Raw genomic sequence first — 23,017 nt, 5'->3', positions numbered from 1 at the left:
CCTTACTATCTTATATTTTTACCCAATAATCAGAATGTCATTCCAATATTTCCATTGCTGCATCATGGGATTCTTGTGAAAATGAATTGTTTAAGGTCCCCATCAACCCTTTGGCTTCTGGGCTTTTTGCCAGCCACTTTTTATGTTCATTTTCCCTTGGTTTTCACCTTTTAGGTACCCATTTGTGTTGGGCTGCTTTTGGTGCCAGCTTAGTTATGGGCCTCACCAACTCTTCCCTAAATTGAATGATTTCAGCCCTATGACTGGAACTAAAAAGGATAACTAGCAAGTTCTGTCTTCATTAGCTTCTAATACTATCAAAACAAGATCAGTGTTCAAATCCCCTCTCAGCCGTGGAACATTGGGTAACCTTAGTCAAGTCACACTCTCACAACCTTGGAAGAGCCTTCGACTTCACTATGTTTTTTACTTGTGAGACCAGTTCTCTAGGAATCTCTAGGTCCTCCAGGGCTACTCTGTGGTCAATGTCCGACAGATACTGACCTTAGAACTGCGCTGGAGGAGCTACAAAGGCCTAGTAGAGTATTCTCTCTAGGAATCTCTAGGTCCTCCAGGGCGACTCTGTGGTCAACGTCCGACAGACACTGACCATAGAACTGCATTGGAGGAGCTACAAAGGCCTAGTAGAGTATTCTCTCTAGGAATCTCTAGGTCCTCCAGGGCAACTCTGTGGTCAACGTCCGACAGACACTGAACATAGAACTGCATTGGAGGAGCTACAAAGGCCTAGTAGAGTATTCTCTCTAGGAATCTCTAGGTCCTCCAGGGCGACTCTGTGGTCAACGTCCGACAGACACTGAACATAGAACTGCATTGGAGGAGCTACAAAGGCCTAGTAGAGTATTCTCTCTAGGAATCTGTAGGTCTTTCAGTGCAAATTTTAGTTAAGGTTGACCATAGAGTTGCACTGGAGGACCTAGTTATTCCTAGAGAGAACATATGAATCAAATCCGTGAATAACCAAAGCCGCAAATATGGAGGGATGAGTGTACTATTTTTAATGGTGTAAGCCGCCCTGAGTCCCAGCCTTGGGAGAAGGGTGGGATATAAATATAATAATGATAATAATAATAATAGTATTTATTTATAACCTGCCTCTCCCTGTGTTGGATCAAGGTGGGTAACAGCATATGTTTAGCCTGGAGAAGAGAAGGTTGAGAGGTGATATGATAGCCCTGTTTAAATATTTGAAGGGATGTCATGTTGAGGAGGGAGCAAGCTTGTTTTCTGCTGCTCCAGAGAACAGGACCCGGAGCAGTGGATGCAAGCTCCAGGAAAAGAGATTCCAGCTCAACATTAGGAGGAACTTCCTGACAGTAAGGGATGTTCGACAGTGGAACAAACTCCCTCGGAGTATAGTGGAGTCTCCTTCCCTGGAGGTCTTCAAACAAAGGCTGGATGGCCATCTGTCGGGGATGCTTTGATCTGGATTTCCTGCATGGCAGGGGGTTGGACTGGATGACCCTTGTGGTCTCTTCCAACTCTATGATTCTATGATTAAAAAGATGGAACAATAAAATCAAAAGCACAGAAATTTATGCTTTGCCCTTTTTGTTAAGTTGGACAGTAATAAATATATACCAGTTGTTAAGAATAGTGATAGTTGTGTCCACATTGATCCACAGGTGTGTGAATGAGGAGAGTGTGCTGCATTAAGGAGTGGAGAAAATGCCTTCTAGAACATGACTAAAGCCTCTGCGGTCACTTACCTGGAAAAATTACTATGGCTCTGTCCAGATGGGCCCTTTGCGGCACGTCACAACGTGCTAAGGTTGCCTTGGGGCCGCGCGTGCACATGCCCCGCAACCCTAGCACATCATGCACGTGCCACAGTTGTGCAGCGCCATACATACATCGATTACGTCGCAGCTGTGCCGCCTCTAAACGGCACTGCACAGCTGTGACGTAACCGCGCCATCTTTGCCACTTTGTGGCACCGCAAACAGGAGCTCCTTCTTTGCTGTGCAGCAGCGCCACACAATTTGTATGCTGCGGCGCTCCTGCGCAGCAGAGAGAGGTGCCAATGAGGCGCCTCTTTTTGGCGGTCTGTACCCCGCCTAAGTGTTCCAGTCTTTTCCAGAAGAGTTTGAGTTCATCCAGGATGTGTCTCTGTGTTATACATGAGTGCACCACAATTTAAAAACACTGATTAAAAGTTTTATTTCCAAAATGTTTGTCGAACGTCCCCCCCCTTCAAAATAATCACGCATTAATTTGTGGCCTCAGTCACTTTTGAAGGTTCGTTGCAACTTAATCTCATTAGGTCCGTTTTGTGCCTCCGAGGCGAAGTAATTGCGCTTTCTCCTTTTTGCAAGACGGGGACTCCTTACGTTTGATCATTATTTTGCAGTTAGGTTTTGAGAGCCGGGCCTCTCCATTCCTCGAACGGCGAGGGGTCCGGGTTCCCTTTGTGCGCATGTTGGTCTCTATTATTCTGGAGAGGCCTGCGCTCATTGGAGGCTGAATGGACCCCCACGGAAAGCACCGAGTTTTGCTTGTGTACGCCAGATAATTATAGTTGGGCCGAGGTTTCCTGAAATTCGTGTTCCTGCAGACACCCAACTTGGGCAAACAAGAGTTTTAATAAAGAGCTTATGCAGGGCTGGCTGCGCTGCTTTTTCATAAAGGACGCCTTTCTCTTGAAGGCTGAGCTGAACCCTTCTGGGGGCGAGTGGCGGTCAAGGGATGGCAAGACTGGCGATTTATATGGCCTCTTGATTCCAGGTTGACAACTTTTAACATGTCACAGGCTGTGTTCCTCTTCGTGATGACTCTGCTTGGAAGGTTGCAATTAACACTCGGGAGTGGTTTGCTGGGACACTCCCTGGCGAGTTTGCAGCATCGGAGGAGGAGGTTGAACTCGGGTTACTCAAGGCTGCTGCTGCCCAATCCAAAACATGAACACTGACAAGCAGGCCTCATTCAGCAGCAAGACTTAATCTCTGATAGATCTGTTTATGCTTGTGTGGTGTCCATAATCCCAGCATTATGTTCAGATGGCCATGAATTTTGCTAGAATTCAGAGATATAGCCATGTTTGTCTGTATGTAAAGAGATCTCGTAGCACCTTTGAGACTAACTGAAATGAAGAGGTTGGCAGCATGAGCTTATGTAGACTTCAGTCTACCTCCTCAGATGCATTTACAGTGAGCCCACACCATATGCGGGCTCCCCATCCATGGCTTTCAGCATACACTGAAGCCGTGGCGCAATGTAATGAATGCTGTGTGGGCCTGTGGTGCCATGTGCATGCTCTGCATTATTTTCAATGGGGCATGAGCATACATAATTTCCCCCTTACATGGGTGGTGGTGGTCCAGAAAGGATCCTTCACGTAAGAAAAGGGAGGACTGTACTTATTGTCAAATGCATCTGAGGAAATAGACTGAAGTCTATAAAAGCTCATGCGTTTTACTGTTGGTATGCGACCCTCATATGAGATCACTTAGCTCAGTGCTTCTCAAACTTCGGTCCTCCAGATGTTTTGGACTTCAACTCCCAGAAGCCCTCGCCAGCTTGGCCAGCAGACATGAATTCTGGGAGCTGAGGTCCAAAACATCTGAAGAATCAAAGTTTGGGAAACACTGGCTTAGCTGGTAAATGCCTCTTTGTGTCTAATGCTCATCTTTTGATGAAGGGAATGACCTAGAGGATTCCACCTTCACTTGAATGCAGGATGTTAGGGCCTTCGAGTCTTGCCTTGGCTCACTAGCCGAATACTTGCGCTCTGTCAACCCTTGTCCTAAGCTCTCTGTGCATGTCTGATGGCGCGGGTGAGTGTTTATGTGTATGAGAAAGAGATACATGAGAGAGAGGGAGATCATGTTGAGTTTTGGAGTTGGTAGGAACTCTTGAGTTGGTTTGACCTTCCTCAGAGCTTACCAGGACAGCAAACTATGACTTGCTACTCCTCTGTGCAACAGGTATGATGGTCTCACCTTATACAGAGCTATTAAGCAGGCAGAAACGTTTGAAGAAAGGTGGGATCTGTATGCTGTTGGGTATCCTGTATCACTGGGGTGTGGACTGGGGTGTGGACGTACCTTTGGACTTGCGCACGATCTGCACAGTGCCGGTGACTAAATAATGACCCGACCGGGGATTGGTTTTAGCGAACATGTAAATCCCGCATTGAAACAGCTTCATTGGCGACCAGTCTGATTCAGAGTGTTGGTTATGATGTATAAAACCCGATATGGCTTTAGTCCAGACTGTGTGACAACATGTGTCTCTGATAGCTTTTATGTCTCCATTTGAACCTGCTTGATCTTCGGAGAGGGCTTTCTCTCTGTCCTATCTCTGTCCTCCCTTCTGAGGGAGGCTCAGTTGAAGCCTTCTTTTTTCTTTTCTTCCTTTTTGCAGGCAGCCTTTTTAACTTACTATCAGTCACGTTGGTTGCCATATTGGGAGAAAGATAGAATATAAAATAAATGGATAAATACATTAATCATGAATGAATGATCAAATGGTCCTCTAGTGTCCCATGATTGTGTCCATGTCTTCACTCTTCTGTTGAGACATTTCAGTTTTTTAATTTTTCAAGGCAAATGGCTGGTTTCCATAGATGTGAGTGCCACGTCGTTTAATGGTTTGAACATTGGATTACAGTTCTAGGGAACACGGTTCAAATCCCCACTTAGCCGTGGAAACCCACTGGGTAGCCATGGTCAAGGCACACTCAGCCTCAGAGGAAGACAAAGGCCACCCCCTCTGAACAAATCTTGCCAAGAAAACCCCGTTGATAGGTTTGCCATAAGTCCAAACTCACTTGAAGGCGCACAGCAATACGCATTCGGGAACGATTGTTATAGGTCATGACCCACTTTAACTGCCAACAGCCACTTGGCAGTCCTTCTGGCAAGTTGAGAAACCATGGCGTTTGTGCCTTGAGGAAGATACTGGAAAAATTAATTCCTTGCAGCTGGTTCTCAAGAAAGCAAGGGCACATCTATTCTGTTATACAGTTGGCCCTTCAAATTTGCGGATTTGACTTTTGCAGATTTGATTTATTTGTAGTTTGATCTACATGTTCCCTCTAGGACTCTCCAGGTCCTCCAGTGCAACCCTGCCAGAAGTTGTCCATAGAATTTTAGGTCCTCCAGCATGATTCTATGATCAACCTCTGGCAAATGTTGACCACAGGGTTACACTGGAGGACCTAGAGCAGTGATGGTGAACCTTTTACAGACCGAGTGCCCAAACTGCAACCCAGACCCCACTTATTTATTGCAAAGTGCCATGTCCCTCTGGCTTTCTAGTAAGAAACTCTGGCACACTCTATGCTAGGGCAACAGCATGTGTGCCCACAGAGAGGGCCCTGAGTGCCACCTCTGGCACGCATGCCATAGGTTCGCCACCACTGACCTAGAGATTCCTAGAACGGTGTTCTCTTAGGTGAAAGGACTGTCTCCCTGGGACAGTTTGTACTCTTGCAGATAAATATATGGCCTTCACCTTTGAAATGGTGTAGGTGTTCCTGTAGTGGCAAATGCCCAGTGCATTGACTGAGCTATCTATTTTCCATCTATAGGTGATGTTAAATAGTGCCCTTTCATGTTGTTGGCTACCCAAATGAATTTGGTTTGTTGAAAGGTGACAAAAAGGTGACAAAACAAACTCATTTGACTGTATTATAAATTGAGTTTGTTCCTCCAGTGCCCAATTTTAACTTGCATCCCCCCCTCCTGCTTGTATTTTTCCATTTTCCAGAAGAGTCAAACATACAAATCCTTAATATTTTCCGAATGTAATTCTTGACCTGGGCTTTTCTCCTTTGTGGTGTTTACTAAGTAAATATGAAGGGGCTTCTCATGTCATATTTTGTGACTTGGGGTTAAAATAAATAAGGTGAGGGACATATGAAGTCATAGAATCATAGAGTTGGAAGAGACCGCAAGGGCCATCCAGTCCAACCCCCTGCCATGCAGGAAATCCAGATCAAAGAATCTCCGACAGATGGCCATCCAGCCTCCGTTTGAAGACCTCCAAGGAGGGAGACTCCACTGCACTCCGAGGAAGGAGTTTGTTCCACTGTCAAACAGCCCTTACTCTCAGGAAGTTCCTCCTAATGTTGAGGTGGAATCGCTTTTCCTGCAGCTTGCATCCATTGCTCTGGGTCCTAGTCTCTGGAGCAGCAGAAAACAAGCTTGCTCCCTCCTCCTCAATATGACATCCCTTCAAAAATTTAAACGGGGATATCATATCACCTCTTAACCTTCTTTTCTCCAGGCTAAACATACCCAGCTCCCTAAGGCGTTCCTCATAGGGCTTGGTTTCTAGACCCTCATGGCCGGCATCCATAGTTTTTTGTGGGTTTTTCGGGCTGTGTGGCCATGTTCTAGAAGAGTTTATTCCTGACATTTCTGACAGATGCTGGCAAAACGTCAGGAACAAACTCTTCTAGAACATGGCCACATAGCCCGAAAAACCCACAAAAAAATATGTGGGGACATGATTTGGCTGAAGGCTTCCATAATGCTCAGAAGAGAATGTGAGTATCATATCTCCAAAGGCTCAGAAACATAAGTCTAAAATAACTCTAGGCAATTTACTACCTTGCTGAAATTTTTTATTAACCATCCAGGGTCTTGCAGAGAGGAGTTGAAGTTTTTCAGTTGTAGACCAGTAGTCTGTTGCTTATTGTGCAACGCATTTTTCTTCTGCCATTCCGCCGACTCGTCTGTGTTCGGTTCTATGTACTTCCCTCAGTACAAGTTGTGGTCTCCTCTTGCTGCTAGATACTATCTTTGCTATCTTACCGCCTTCCATGAGCATAAATGACGTTGCACCCTGCCCTAGCAGCTTTCAGAGATATCGAAGGGAAAAGGTACAATTAAAACACAGCACAAGATCAGGCATTAAATTAAAGGCACCATTTAAAACAATAAACACAATGGGAAGGTGTGTCATAAAGGAGAACGAAGCACCCAGCCGGTTACAAGCCCCCGGGGCCAGGATTGAATGATATATATCTGATGGATTCCTCTGCCCCAGAAGCAACAATTCCCCTTCTTTCCTGCAGTCCTTGTGGATCCTACAACTCAGCTGTGGGGTGTAGAAAAGTATTTGAAGCAGGTTTTGGTGCGATGGGAGACTGCAGCGGGAACAGGGAGGAGAAGAAAGTCCTGGTTTTGGCGGTGTTTTGTATGCCGTTGGACTCCATCCAGAAAATGTTGAAACCCTCCAGCAAATTAAATGCTGTTCCTAGTAGCATATTCTGTCAGTGCGCATGTGACATGGCCGAAACTTGGTGACAACTCCCAGCTTTATGCATCTGAGCAAGTAGGCCGAAGTCTACGAAAGCTCCTGCTGCCAACGTCTTTCTTTTGGTGAATCTCAAAGGTGCTACAAGATCTCTCTGCGTACTGATTCTACAAACTAACACAGCTATATCTTTTGAGTTTCAAACTTGACACCGAAGGTCTTAGAAATCGGCATGTGCGCCAGTTCCATGTTTTGGGGCTGTAGTAATACTTCCTCAGCGTTGCCAAGCCCGAACCACTGCTAGGACGGCTTGGTGAGTATAGGAGTCAACAGGCTTGGCTATTAAAATCCAAAGCTTCAACAGTTTTGTAACAAAGGTGCGTTACAGACCGCCCAAAAGCGGGCAGTCTACCGCCGCCGCCATTAGCTGCGCCAAGAAGTCCCAGTGGCCAGACTGCGAGGCTTCCCGGCGCAGCTAAAAAGAAGCGCTGAAATGGCGCTTCTTTTTGGCACCCGGAAGTGGAGGCACGAGGCGCACACTCGCGGCATCGCTTCCGCCGTGCGACGTCCGGATGCTGTGCGTCCGAGACGTAAAGATGGTGGCACCTGTGTGGACGGGCGCTGCCATTTACTACGTGCTCTGCGCATACTAGGGCCGGGGCCAGTTAGGAAGGTAAGACCCTTCCTAACCCTAGTACGCCCCTTCCTAACCTTAGTACGCGCGGAGCGTGTACTAAATGGCGGTCTGTAATGCGCCAAAGTGCCAGATCTCTCTCCAATCTCCCTCCTGGGCATGGGTTTGGAGATTGTGATTAAGCAAGTATTTGAACAGAAGATGAACTTAGAATTCTTCAGTTGCGAGCCAGCCGTCTTTTATGTGGTACTGTATGTACTTGTGCTTGGAAACAATATCATACATATGTGATAAATACACACAGTATGGACATTTCTGCCAGGTTAAACAAAACTTTCCCTAGGGAATAAATATATCAAACAGATTCAAAATCAGCATTGCGTGTTGTGTGGATATATGGGATTTTCTCTTCCCGGTTCTCATCTGGTTCTCTAGAGTACATAGAAATTCCCTGCCCTTTGGCGGAGTTTGGAAGTATTGTGTTCCTTGGCAGCTGATCGTTTTTACAATCAGAAGTTGGAATGGTGTGATGGGAGACTGCAGCAGGACAGGCTTGTAATGGCTGGAGTATAACACAATACTTGTTCATAACCAGAGATGCTCTCATCCATTCTGAGCAATGAGAAGGGAAGAGAAAGGCTCACAAGGGCGCTCTCAGGTTTTTATTTGCGATCTTTCCACTTTCGCAGGGCTCCTGTGCCACTGACACCGGCGAATGTGGAGGGTCCACTGCAGTGACAGTTACAGTGTCATGGATAATGCAAGCAGCTTGTTTTAAAAGCAGCCTTCTAAACTCTCTCCCTTTTGCTTCTAAATGTAGACCTGGCCTAGTTGTGTGTTCTCTTCGAACTCTTAGAATAGAGCCCTCGTCTGCTGTGTTTCCAAGAAGCTGACAGTAAAGGCCAAAGGGACTTCAGCTGATGCCGCTGCTTAATCTTGGCATACCTTGACTTGGTGCGGGAGGACCCTGGATAAGTTAGAGACATGTGTGGAAGTATGGGATCCAGTCTTTTATTGACCATGTTGTATCTGTCCCTGACTGAAATGGAAGTTCCTTATGCTTGTGCATCCTTACCGTTATTATTCTTAGGCACTTTGTGAACATGGGCAGTATATTAGTGCATTGACCATTTATTGTATTGACAGATGCAAGTCCGCCTAAGGGGTCTCTGTCATTGATGCTTGAGACAGTGAATGGCTCTCACTGATATCAGTTGGAGCTTTGAACATCTGTTAAACCCTAGGTGCTCAGTTTTGACTCGGAGGTGCCTAGGAACAAAAAAGCAGGTCTCTGTTCCAAGGAGGTTGCAACCTAAAACATAGCCACTTGGGAGACAAGACTGCCGTTGTAACTTACTAGCAGAGCCCATGAGTTGCATACAGAAGACTTCATGCCTGTTCTTCAGCATTTATGCTTACATATATCTGTTTTGGACTGGAAGGGACTTGTCTGAGGCTGCTTGATCGAATGGGGCAGCACCAGTTTGGAAGGAACGTTCCTTGTCTTACTAGAAAGCTGCTTCGTATCTTTACGTTCCAGGATAGCTTGAGTGCCCTCCTAAATGTAATGTATGAAGTGGCCCTTATGCAAACACTGATGTTTACCGCCAGAGAAAATGTGATGTTGACTTTTTTTCTTCTCCATTCTTGCAGATGAGGAAGATGGTGTCTGGGAGAATGGGCTTTCCTACGAATGCCGCACTCTGCTTTTCAAAGCAATTCACAACCTGGTGGAAAGATGTCTAATGAACCGGAACTTTGTGCGCATTGGGAAATGGTTTGTGAAGCCTTACGAGAAAGATGAAAAACCTATAAATAAAAGGTAGGACACATTGTTTTTGTTTTCCTTTCTTCTCCTTGGCCTTTCCTTTTATGCATTTAGTTTTTACTTGTAGCTTTAGGATAATGGTTATTTTCTTTCTGCAGTGCCTAAAGAAGGGTAAACCGATTCTTCGTTTTTGAGTGCAGATTTCATGTGGCGCTAGAACTGACTTGCATATGTTTGCTGTTTCCTAAAAGAGAATCTGCCTCCACAGCTATTCTTGTGTTGAAATAGCTCATTTTCATGTTTGCTGCTTCTGACACTAGTGGAGCCAGCGTTTTGTTTTAGGCGCATCTTGCCTAGGCTTCTGTCACTTCATGCACATGACATTCACCCATAGAGATGGGATGCAAAAATGGCATTGGAGGATTACAGAGACCTCTTAGGGAAAATAGTCATTTGGAATGTAGCCTATAATAGCATGTAGCTGTGCTGGTCCATTGAGGAAGCAACAGTAATGTGAATCTTGTAATGTAATGTAATGTAAAAAGAGCAAAATTTCAGATGTAGTGAACAGTGCTTTCAGGTTCTCCTGACAATATGATCTCTTCTTTTCATGCTAGGCCAGTGGTTCCCAACCTGTGGGTCGGGACCCCTTTGGGGGTCGAATGACCCTTTCATGGGGGTCACCTAAGACCATTGGAAAACACCTATTTAATTACAGTTATGAAGTAGCAATGAAAATAATTTCATGAGTTTGAGTCACCACAACATGAGGAACTGTATTAAAGGGTCGCGGCATTAGGAAGGTTGGGAACCACTGTGCTAGGCTCTCAACGCCTGTTGTCTTCTCACCTCTCATGGTCTTCATTTATTCACGAGGTTTTATTTGACCAAATAAAATATTTTGAATTTTGATTTTGAACGTAAAAATGTAAAGCTTTGGTTAGTTTTGATCTTGCATCTCATTGTATGCGGTGTGACTTTTCTTGCATCCTTGCTAAAGGTGGGCATTAAGAACGCCTCTTGTAGCGCTTTGGTGCATTTTCGTTTCTTTTAGGAAGCGTGGAAGAGAATTTGTATTTTCAGAGTTGTAGGTGTTTTCCATTCCTTTGGAATTCCCCCAGCGGAGATCCCTCCCAAGTGCCTCTTTGAGGGTCATGTCACATATTTCCTATAGGAAAGAGCAAAGTGGCACTAACAGAAGTATTCTAAAAGAATTCAGAGATGCATATTGGCACATCCTTATTGAGGTATAGGTCCTTGGTATTCATTCCCTGTTTTTTGTATGGTCTGGTAATTGTGATTGCCATGTATAGCATAAAGTGGCTTTTACTTACATGCGTACATTGTTTGCACAGTCTTTCAAAATGTGTTGAGCGCACGCTCTTTGACTTAGCACTGAATCCAGTTAAAATGCCAAATGTTAAGTTCTGCTGATTTAAGTCTGGTGAGGAAACAGCTTAATAGCAGTGAGGAAATCTTACAACCTGTTGGTACAGTATATTTCAGTTTCATGTAACAGTGTGATATTCCTTCCAGTTGGACATACAACCTGTGGTCATTCCTTTGTCTTAATTTTAATTCTATATATTTTTTTCATCAAAGACTTTTGTTAAAGTTTAGATTCACGCGAGGTTAATTTAAGAACTTCAGTTGATGAAGTAAACACCAGATGAGGTTTCATAATAAAACCAACCATCCTGTGTCTGTTGGCCATCCATCTAAATATGGATCATGTGAGGAGAAGCCTCAGACAGTCTCACCTATTAGACCTATTCCTAAGGAAGAAAGTGATGTTCAGATCAGGGATGCACAGCTGTCTCCTTCCAGCTGTTTTGGGATTGCTGCTTTTATAATCACTCACCATTGGTCCTTCTGATAAACGCTAATGGGATTTAGATGCCAAAAACATCTGGTCGGTTAGAGATGACTATACTTGCTTTAGAGATATTCCACTTGGAGACCATTTAGTCCTAGAGAATTGCAAGAGGTTGAGGGGCCGCATCAGCTCCACGCAGATCTTGGAAGGCCACACTCCCCTTTATCCCACACTCTCTTTGGGTATTAAGTCTAGAAATTTAGGTATTTGACCCCAAAAACCTGAGTCGACTGATCCACAGGTCAATGTAAGTACTGTATTTATATATATGGTGAAATGGAAGAGTTTAATCTGCCCTAGAAGCACTGACCCTCTTCTATTCTCTCATCCATCCAGCCTTTAATATATGCACTAATAGTTATGTTTGCTGGAATTTTGTAAGTTCTTTGTTTTCCTTTACTTCGTCCTTTACATCCTTCATTATATGTGCCTTAAGTTTCACCCTCGACTTACCAAAATCCATAATTTTGGGCCCCAAAACTTGCCCTCGACTTTATATGTGGGCAACGTATAGTTGAGTATATACGGTGCGTTGAACAGGTCACAATTCCCCATGCTTTGAGTCAGAATTTAAGTCCTCCCACCATAAGCATGCTTTGAAAACAAAAAAGGGGGGCAATATAGAACATCTTAGACAACCAAGTATGTGCACAGAAATGCTCCACAGTCTCCGATCGCTGACGAACTTTCTTCTTAGCTAGACCTTTGTCTTAAGAAATATGTATGCCTATGCAATGGATTCGCTCTTGCCACCCCAAGAAGTCCTTACCTGGGCCATTCTTCTATTTCCTTCTGTCTCTAGCTTTCTATGAGTACATGTTTTGTTTTGGAGCACAGGAGGGCATGTGTGCTTTTAACACCATTGGCTCGCACGTTTTAGAAAAGAGGTATTTTGCACGACCGCGTCGGCTCTTACTATGCTTTAAGGTCAGAGGGATATAATTCCACCAATTTCCGATGGGCGCCTGATAAAGGAAAGAGCAGTTGCGCGATTCTACGCCGTCTGTGCGAAATGGAAGCGTATGGTGACCTCACCGCTCAAAATGACTAAATGTATTCAAAGGCTGTTCTTCTCCTTATTATAAGGTAGAGCTTTGAATGAATAATTTACTTATCACCGAAAGGGCAGAAATAATTATCTTTGCGCCGAGTCGGTACCCTTCACGTTTTCCCACTGACATGGCCTGAGGACGTTCATGGAGGAAATTCCGCGGTGAGTCAGACAGCTTTTCTTCAGCGTTTCTCCGGTGGTTTAGTTTTCAGCTCCTTCTCCCTTCCCATACCTCCGGACGAGGAATACTTCTGCCGCTTTCAGGCAGGCCTGGCTTCTCTCCCCCCCTTCGGAAAAAAAACCAAACCCAACAGACGTGTGAAGCCTTTAAAAATGTAAAAATGTGTGCAGACTCGTTCTATGAAAGAAATATTTTGCAAAGGGGAGAGATTGAGGACTCATCTATTTATTTAGTACTTAATTACATATTAAATCCACCCCGCCCCGAGGGAGAACTATAGCAGTCTTAATGCTCTGCGCCACCTTGTGGGTTCTGCCTCCACTTTGAAACAATCCTCCTATGTGGAACAAAATGCCTACTAAAACCATTTTAAATTGTTCAGGTATTATAATGCAACTGAGGCTATGTGAGCGGGAGACCAATTTAAACAGGAGGCTCATCACATAACTTCATGATTTCTTTAAAGATAGAAGTGATTTATTTAGAGCAGTGGACTTCAGCTCCCAGAATCCCAGACTATTGGCCAACGTGGCTGAGGCTTCAGGGAGCTGTAGTCCAAGATCTCTTAAAGGGCACAGTTTGGGGACCACTGATGTAGAGTATACAATCCTAATTAAAGGGTAAAATTCAAAGATAGAGCCGTGTTAGTCTGTAGAATCAGTACGTAGAGAGATCTTGTAGCACCTTTGAGACTAACTGAAAGAAGTTGGCAGCAGGAGCTTTTATAGACTTACTGTATATACTCAGGTATAAGTCTAGAAATTTAGGTTTAAAAATTGACGCCAAAAACCCGAGTCGACTTATCCACAGGTCAACGTAAGTACTGTATTTTAACTCTCATATATACAGTATAATATTGACACTTACATACACATACATGTATATATGGTGAAAAGCTAGAACTGCGTTCTGCTCTCTCATCCATCCAGCCTTTAGTATGAGTACAAATAGTTATTTGGCATTGTTTTCCTTTCCTTCGTCCTTTACATCCTTCATTACATGCCTTTAAGTTTTACCTTTGACTTATCTATGGGTCATATCAAAATCCATAATTATCGCCCCCAAACCTGCCCTCGACTTACATATGAGGTCGACTTATAGTCAAGTATATATGATAAGTCTACTTCCTCAGATGCTTTGTAGGCATTGTGAGGGTTATAATACCTTATAGAGAAGGTACCCTGCCTGTCCACTCACAAGGTACTGCTCCCATTGAAGCTAAAGGAGTTTACTTAGCAGCAGTACGTTGGGTTGGCACTGTGGCTAGAGATTGGGTCTACACCCAAAACAGCAATGGGCAAAGAAGCTCCTAGTCTGGTCCTGCAGCCACAACATAAGTTCGATCCTAGAGTCATAGAATCATAGAATAATAGAGTTGGAAGAGACCACAAGGGCCATCCAGTCCAACCCCCTGCCATGCAGGAAATCACAATCAAATCATCCCCGACAGATGGCCATCCAGCCTCTGTTTAAAAATCTCCAAGGAGGGAGGGAGTGTGTTCCACTGTCAGACAGCCCTTACTGTCAGGAGGTTCCTCCTAATGTTGAGGTGGAATCTCTTTTCATGCAGCTTGCATCCATTGCTCCGGGTCCTGTTCACTGGAGCAGCAAAAAACAAGCTTGCTCCCTCATTAATATGACATCCCTTCAAATATTTAAACAGGACTATCATATCACCTCTTAACCTTCTCTTCTCCAGGTAAACATCCCCAGCTCTCTAAGTCGTTCCTCGTAGGGCATGGCTTCCAGACCCTTCACCTCCAAGGTTAATTCAATCTTGGGCTCCAAGGTTAATTCAACCTTGCATCCTTTTGCAGATCGGCAAAATGAGTCCCCAGCTTGTTGGGGGCAATTGGCTTAGAGATTATAAACCACTTAGAAAGTTCTAGTTCACTGATAAGTGATATAGAAATGTCAGTGCTATTGCTAGTCTTCAGTTGATGTAGGGGAGGAGAGGCACATCTTTACAGCCAGAGATGGGCACCTTGTGGCCTGCAGACCACATTCATCCACTATGTTCATGAACCGTCAGGTCACCTGTCAGCTTAAGGCAACCTTGTAAATTTAATAGGGTTTTCTTAGGCAAGGAATACTCAGATGTGGTTTACTATTTCTTTCCTCTGAAGTAGCCTGAAGTACATGGTATTCCTTGGCAGGCCCCCATCCAGGTGCTATTTATATATTTCATTTGTATGCCACCTTTCTTCCAGAGTGGACCCAAATTGGCTTCCAGACAAAGTCATTTAAAAAACCTTCACAATAAAGTACAAAAAGTGGATCCTTGGTATCTGCTGGGGTTTGGTCCCAGGACCCCCCCTCCATGAATACCAAAATCCGCCGATGCTCAAGTCCCATTGAATACAGCGCCGTAGTAAAATGGGGTCCTTTTTATAAGATGGCAAAATGAAGGTTTGCTTTTTGGGGTTTGTATTTTATTGAACATCTTCAAGCCGTGGATGGTTGAATCTGTGCAGAAAGAATCTGAGGATTCGGAGGGTCAAGTGTAAATAAAACAAGAACGTCTAAAATCACCACAAAACAATTTAAAAGACACACATAAGTTAAAACGGAGAGAGAAATAAAACATCACAGTAAGAAGCTCCTCTGCTCACACATTAAAAAGCCTGCTTAAACGGAAAGCTCTTTGCCTGCCAGCGAAAGGAAAGCAGATACTAAACAGGCCTGACCCTGCTTAGCTTCCAAGATCCGACTGGATCCGGTGCCTTCAGGGTATTTTGCTCAGAATGGAAGATTGCGGCACCTAGAAGCCTCCTGAAGGAATGGCCATAATCTATAAAAGGAAGGGGCAGGATATTATTTTTGTTGGGCTCTTCTGACTTTCCCCCGTTTCGGGAACCAATCTACTATTCGTGTCTCGGTTTTTAAAAAATGTGAAACAAACCCATGCGGTAATTGAGATTCTTGACCATGCTTAGCCATTTTTTTTCCTTTTCCAAGAGGCAAGTAAAAGCAGCAGATGCATTCAGACCAGAATCTCCAGCCACATTGGGAGTCTGGGTGGTGCACATTCTTTATTTATTGGATGCATTTATATGTCTTATCCCAGCCCTCCAGGGCCCCTGGGGCCACATACAACCTATAAAAGCATTAAATACACAAATAGAAGCTGTTTAAAAACAGACTGATATGAAGATCATATACAGTTAAATTAGCCAGACCGGCCATCCCTAATTTTAAGGGTGGACAGCCATGCAAAACAATACGGTTTAGCTGCCTGCTGGACTTTCAAAATGGATGGAGCCAGCTTCCCTTTGGGAGGGAATGTCATATAGGGAAGGCTACTATAGAGAAAGGTCTGTTATATTTACTAAGGCCTGTTACAGACTGCCAAAATAAAGCTGCTTTGGGTCTCTTTGGAGGTATGCTATTTAAATGATGCATGGGTCCTAAGAGTCCGGAGGTTGCACCAAAGCCACCCTCCATTCCTAAGCACTGGAGTGCAGCTTTTGGTGCAGTTTCCGGATTCTTAGGATGCATGCATCATTTAAACAGCATACCTCCAAAGAGACCCAAAGCAGCTTTATTTTGGTAGTCTGTAACAGGCCTAAGACTCACCGGTGGCAGGTCCTCTATTGAGCCCCTTTTAAAAATCCTCTTTGCGTTGATAACAGTGGGTTGTGTGACCAGATGTGTAATTTCTAGAAACTTTGAAAGCATGGGTAGAGAAGGCTGCCGTCGTCCCCCAACTCCATCCTATGAACGATTGACATTTGGGAGGAAGAATTAAAATAAGGAATGTTTATTAAACTTAAGCTTGCTTTATGTGTTCAAGAAGTAATTGCTGACTGTGTTATACCAAGTTAAGTCTCCCTGGCCTTGCATTATCTCCTCTAACAGCCAAGGGCTCCTCCAGGATTGCAGATGTCTTTCCTACCACTTGCTTCCTGAACCTTTACAGAAATCTGGAGATTAGAATTACAGGATCATAGAGTTGGAAGAGACCCCAAGGGCCATCCAATCCAACCCCCTGCCATGCAGGAACTCTCAACCAAAGCATCCCCGACAGATGGCCTCTCCTTAAAGACCTCCAGGGAAGGAGACTCTATAACTCTCCGAAGGAGCGTCTTCCATTGTCAAACATCTCTTACTGTCAGGAAATTCCTCCTAATGTTGAGGAGGAATCTCTTTTCCTGTAGCTTGAATCCATTGCTCTGGGTCCTAGTCTCTGGAGCAGCAGAAAACAAGCTTGCTCCTTCCTCAATATGACATCCCTTCTAATACCTAAACAGGGCTATCATTCCAGCTCTTAACCTTCTCTTCTCCAGACTAAACACACCCAGCTCCTTAAGTCTCTCCTCATAGGGCTTCATGGTTTCCAGACCTTTGACCGTTACTCTGGACATGCTCCACCATCTCAATATCCTTTTTGAATTGTGATGCCCAGAACTGGACACAGTCTTCCAGGTGAGGCCTGACCAATTCTAGGGGTAGATGCTGTGATCCTCTCCTTCAGCGTCCATCCCAAAACCTTAAAAAACCTGACACAGTGATCACAGTTAAAAATGTAAGCTGCAACACCCTGATTATCAATGTTTTGACAATTGGGATAAACTGCAAAAGGTGGAAATAGAAACCGGCATAATAGTAAACGAACGGCAGATTTTATGGGCTGCATTTACACATATGTACCCATTTTCATGCTCTGAGTCTAAAACAAACTCTAACTGGCTGCTGAAACATCAGCTACAAACTGAATTGGGAGAAGTTGGGAAGGGTTTATGCTTTATTGATTAAATGGCGTTTCTAAATTTGGAAATTGCAGGAAAGGAAATTGCAAGGGCGAGCCAGCATAGTGTAGTGGGTTGAGTGTAATAGGTTCACCTTATGATTGACATATGTCAGAAACGATATAAAAGCACACAGAAACAGCAAATTGCAGTTAGGAAATAAAGAGAAAAGTACAAGCCATGGGTTCCTCAGCTGTCCTTATTTTGTTTTTAAACTATGATTTCATTTTCTTAGAGTTTATTTTAAAACTATAATCTTAAAATGCCAGGAATCAGGAAAAGGGAAACTAAACTGGGCAGCAGTTTTCCTCCTGGCCTTGATAAAGTGTTTTAAGATTAAGACTGACTTGGGTCTTGTCAATATAGTGCCTAAACCCTAGCTTAGTGTCAGTGCACACTAGGCTGTTACCTGGGCTTAGGAACAGTATATATAGACTTCAGCTTTTATGATCCAGAAGTGGAAGAAACTCTTCAGAAATAAACATCCCTCTTATATAATTATGAAGTAGCAACAAATCTGGATATTAGTTTACTTTTCTGTTAGCGCTGCTGAACTGAATACAGTGGTCCCTCCACGTTCGCTGGGTTAGGGGTGAAGGACCCCCGGGAATGTGCCAAAACCCACAAATAAAAAAACACTATTCTTTTTACCTGGGAGGACACCTCTGTAGGCATCTGCAGGTCCTCCAGTGCAACATCTCTGGTCAACATCTGTCAGAGGTTGATCATAGAGTCACGTTGGAGGACCTACAGATGCCTAGAGAAGTGGTTTCTCTCATAATCTCTAGGTCCTCCACCACAGGTCTATATGGTCAGCATTTGCCAGAGGTTGGTCCTAGAATCATGCAGGAGGACCTACAAATGCCTAGAGACATGTTTTCTCTAGGAACGTGTATGTTCTCCAGCACAAGTCTGTGGTCAACTTCTGGCAGAGGTTGATCCTAGAATCATGCAGGAGGACCTACAAATGCCTAGAGACATGTTTTCTCTAGGAACTTGTAGGTTCTCCAGAACAAGTCTATGGTCAACATCTGGCAGAGGTTGATCCTAGAATCATGCAGGAGGACCTACAAATGCCTAGAGACATGTTTTCTCTAGGAACTTGTAGGTTCTCCAGAACAAGTCTATGGTCAACATCTGGCAGAGGTTGATCCTAGAATCATGCAGGAGGACCTACAAATGCCTAGAGCAGTGGTTCCCAACCTGTGGGTCGGGACCCCTTGGGGGGGGTCGAACGACCCTTTCACAGGGGTTGCCTAAGACCATCGGACAACACATATTTGCATGTAGCAATGAAAATAATTGTATGGTTGGGGGTCACCACAACATGAGGAACTGTATTAAAGGGTCGTGGCATTAGGAAGGTTGAGAACCACTGGCCTAGAGACATGTTTTCTCTAGGAACTTGTAGGTTCTCCAGAACAAGTCTATGGTCAACATCTGCCAGAGGTTGGTCCTAGAATCATGCAGGAGGACCTACAAATGCCCAAAGACGTGTTTTCTCTAGGAACTTGTAGGTTCTGCAGAACAAGTCTATGCTCAACCTCTGGCAGAGCTGCGCTGGAGGACTTAGAGATTCCTAGAGAGGACATGAACCAAAACTGCAAATAAAGCCGCAAATGTCAAAGCTGCAAATGTGGAGGGCCAGGTGTACCCCCACAAACATGGCATAGTCGCTGTAGGTGAAAGTAGGAATCCTTATTTATTGTGCAGCCTCTTTTGTATTAATAAACAATGCTAGTCCTGAAAAGAGAAATATAACTCAGTCCTGCCCCTTAAATCAGTATCTGTGGGCTCCTTAGTGTCATCTTTAAATTTCGCTTGAGGTCTGTGGACTTCAGATAACAGAAGATTTGCCAACATTGAAGGAAATGTTGCTCCTTCACATACACTCTTTAGTCCTTCATTCATGCCGTATGTAATGTAAATGTCTGCTGAGCTTAGAAGGAACAAATTATTAACAAAGTAGTAACGTAGCTAGTAAGAATGAAGTTACTTTATTGGTGTAGTGAATAATGGTTTCTATTTACTTCCATGAGTTACTTTTAAAGTGCACTTCTAAAGGCGTTTTGACAGTCATTATCTTTCTGATGCCACTCTCTTGCCAGTGAATCTTCAGGGTTTTGCTCTCAAAAGAATATCAGTAATGACAGCGCAACAAGTAATACGAGCTATTTTCCCTCTGTCACAAGTTATTTTTCAAACACCATAGCAAATATTGGGGACCAAGCGCTTTTCAAAAGTCCGTTTCCCAAGCTCTTCATCTGTGTAAGTTTGTCGTTCCTCGGTTTCTTTCACTCGGCGCACAAAATGGAGGACAACAGCGAAGGGCCTGCGACGTTCCTTCCAGAATGTGGCAGAAGCGTCGCCTTGAATGCGTTCTTGCTTCTCACTTTCAAATAAAGGCCTTGACACTGAATTGCGGGGATTGAGATGCTCGGTGAACTTCCCCGCCGAAGTATGCGGTGTAGGAGAGCGGCTTGGGTGTTTGCCAAGCGTGTTGCAGATTTTTACTGTACACCGCTATGACCATTGCGGAATAGCGGTCTATAAATAAAACATATTATTATTATTATTAACATGGTGTCAGGGCGCATAATAAAGGCCTTGCTGCCATATTTGCTGGAGCGACTTTCTCGGCCGTGTCCTAGATTGCTCTCCGACAGCAAATGTCAAAATTTTTAGTCGCTGTACTGATACACATCTTATTAGATGCGCTTTTATTTAACTTTTATGTGCTTTTAGTTAATTTTTATGCATTTTAACTTCCTAGCTAATTTTATATGAGTTCAAGGAGTGACTCAGTTTTAGCCTTGTATGTATTTCGATATTTCGTATTTTATTGCTGATATGTCAGTTGTTGTTGTTGCTGCAGATATGTGTATTACACGTAATCTGAAAACCAAAGTAAATTTATACCAAGCCAGGAAGGATAGCATGAATGACCAATCTCTAGGTCAGTGATGGTGGACCTTTTAGAGGCCGAGTGCCCAAATTGCAACCCCAAACCCCCTTATTTATTGCAAAGTGCCATGTCCCTCTGGCTTTCCAGTAACAAACTCTGGCAAACTCTGCGCTGGGGTGATGGCACATATGCCCACAGAGAGGGCTCTGAGTGCCACCTCTGGCACGCGTGCCATAGGTTTGCCATCACTGCTCTAGGTCCTCCAGCGCAACTCTGCCTGAGGTTAACCATAGAGTTGTGCTAGAGAACCTAGAAGAAAACTTCCCTAAGCATTTCCAGGTCCTCCAGCATGAATTCTGTGATCAACTTAGGACAGATGTTGACCACAGAGTTGCACATAGATTCCTAGAGAGGTGTTCTCCCATGTCTTCCCACATTCACAGGGGTCCTTCACCCCTAACCCCAGCGAACGTGGAGAGACCGCTGTAGTGCAAACCTGCTTTATCTCTTATAAGAACAACCACCATTGCCATTTCCTTCTGCCCGCCTCCTCTAATCCGACGTCGAAGTTTCCTTTTATTTTAAAAGGACAATGTTGATTAATTTGAAGTGGCACCATGTACCAGCCGGAGCCCAGGTGATTCTTTTCTCTCCGTCTCTTTTCTCCCCCCTTTTCTTGCTGTAGACAGCTGGAATGGAAAGCTGCTGTAAGTAGGACAGTGCAGGATAAACAGCAGGAGCTGAGAGCATTGATCACATGGCTGTCTCTTTGGGATATTGGGTTGCTACAGAGACCACTCGCAGGCGAATTTAGCGTTTTTACATCGGAACGGCGTTTTCCGTTGCCGCTGTGATTAGGTTGTGGATTTGCCTGGAAAGCTTGAGAACATTAGGGGAGGTGTTTTGGCGCTATGGTTCTCCTTCCCTTCCCAGGGCCTGGGTCTGTGCTTCCAAAGAACCCCTTGCTAGACAGTTAACTGACATTACAATAGATGTAGTTTAAAGGCTCTGTTTGGAGCATGGTTCGAATGGAAGACTCTTAAACCATGTATATTTAGAGATGCTTTGCTTTATTTAATTTTACTACAGTGGGCCCTTGGTAGCTGCTGAGGTTTGGTTGCAGGATCCCCCGTGGATAATAAAATCTGTGGATGCCCAAGTCCCATTAAATATAATGGAAAAAGAAAAATGGTGTCTTTAATATAAAATGGGGAAATCAAGGTTTGCTATTTGGAATGTATACTATTTTTGAATATTTTCAAGCCGCGAATGCTTGAATCTGCGGATAAAACATCCGTGGATAAATAGGGCCGACTGTACTATTAAACCAGTGATTCTCAACCTGTGGGTCGCAATCCTTTGGGGGTTCGAATGACCCTTTCACTGGGGTCACCAATGGAAAACACATATTTGTGATGCCCTGAGGAACTGCGATGCAAATAATTTCGTGGTTGGGAGTCATCACAAGATGAGGAACTGTATTAAAAGGTTGCAACATTAGGACAGTTGGGAACTACTGTATTAAACTTATTTAAAGTCCACTTTTAATCATATTTTTATATCTTGCATAGTGTGGCTTGCATAATGGCCCATTTTATCCTATGAACAGTCCTGTGAGGTCGACCCAAGGCAAACCTAGCCTGAGTTTCATGGCTGAGGAAGGATTTGCTCTCCTTGGTCCAAGTCCAGCTCTCTTATTACACTTAGACCACAGTGTATCTTACAGTTCTTCATAGTATTTTTCTACATTAAGTGTGAACGTCTATTCATGTCACTTCAGATGAGGTCAGACAATAAAAATAGAGCATCTGTCATTTTATATTTGAGCACTAATTGCTGTCTGTTATTTCAGATCTATGATGTAAGACCACAGCATAGCAGCGTTCCCTGAAATGCCCTCGTTTTTACATTCCACGCCATCCCCAAAATTAATGGGACCTCATTTTTACTAAAAGCACTCCTCCAGATGGAAGCGTTAACTTTCCCCCCACTACTAGAATCTGTCCTGTACTGAGAACGTATGACAGAAAGCCTTCAAAGCTGTCAGAGCAAGCATTCATAACTAAGCATTAAGTATGGCCTGTTACAGACTGCCAAAATAAAGCTGCTTTGGGTCTCTTTGGAGGTATGCTGTTTAAATGATGCATGGGGTCCTAAGAGTCCGGAAGCTGCACCAAAGCTGCACTCCAGTGCTTAGGAATGGAGTGTGGCTTTGGCGCGACCTCCGGACTCTTAGGACCCATGCGTCATTTAAATAGCATACCTCCAAAGAGACCCGAAGCAGCTTTATTTTGGCAGTCTGTAACAGGCCCAAGACATTTCTTATGATGAGTCCGTTGTGATGTTGACTTCTTATACGAATGAGTTGTTGCAATAAGAAAACGTGGCGCGTTCTCTCCCGCATTCATTCACTCCTTCAGCAAATCTTCAACATCAGATAGTGTTAGTAGTAGTAGTAGTAGTAGTAGTCTAGAGTATTGGGCAACTGTGTTGTGCTATGCATACCTAGTTTTGTGTATTTTATGCTGCACTTTAGATAGTGGTGTTATGTTGGTCACAGTGTCCTTGGTAGATTAAAATATGCACCTACTGTAGGTACTTGTCTATATGTTGACCCCATGTATAAGTCG

At 44.0% G+C, this 23,017-nt stretch overlaps 1 protein-coding gene across 2 annotated transcripts in view; it reads left to right on the top strand.

Moving 5' to 3' along the window:
• The window catches only part of LOC149301469 (mediator of RNA polymerase II transcription subunit 13-like), a 113,076-nt gene that overhangs the window by 26,106 nt on the left and 63,953 nt on the right, over nucleotides 1-23,017 (top strand). For both annotated transcript variants that reach the window (XM_089484353.1, XM_089484355.1), the window contains exon 4: nucleotides 9,512-9,680. In XM_089484353.1, the coding sequence (XP_089340479.1) occupies nucleotides 9,512-9,680 (169 nt within the window). The remainder of the gene's footprint in view (nucleotides 1-9,511; nucleotides 9,681-23,017) is intronic.

Source organism: Sceloporus occidentalis, unplaced genomic scaffold (genome assembly GCF_023333645.1).
Source record: "Sceloporus occidentalis isolate IW3139 unplaced genomic scaffold, rSceOcc1.0.p SCAF_21, whole genome shotgun sequence".
NCBI lineage: Eukaryota > Metazoa > Chordata > Lepidosauria > Squamata > Phrynosomatidae > Sceloporus > Sceloporus occidentalis.
Note: the sequence above shows the minus strand (reverse complement) of the source record. Positions and strands in the feature narration are given on the sequence as shown.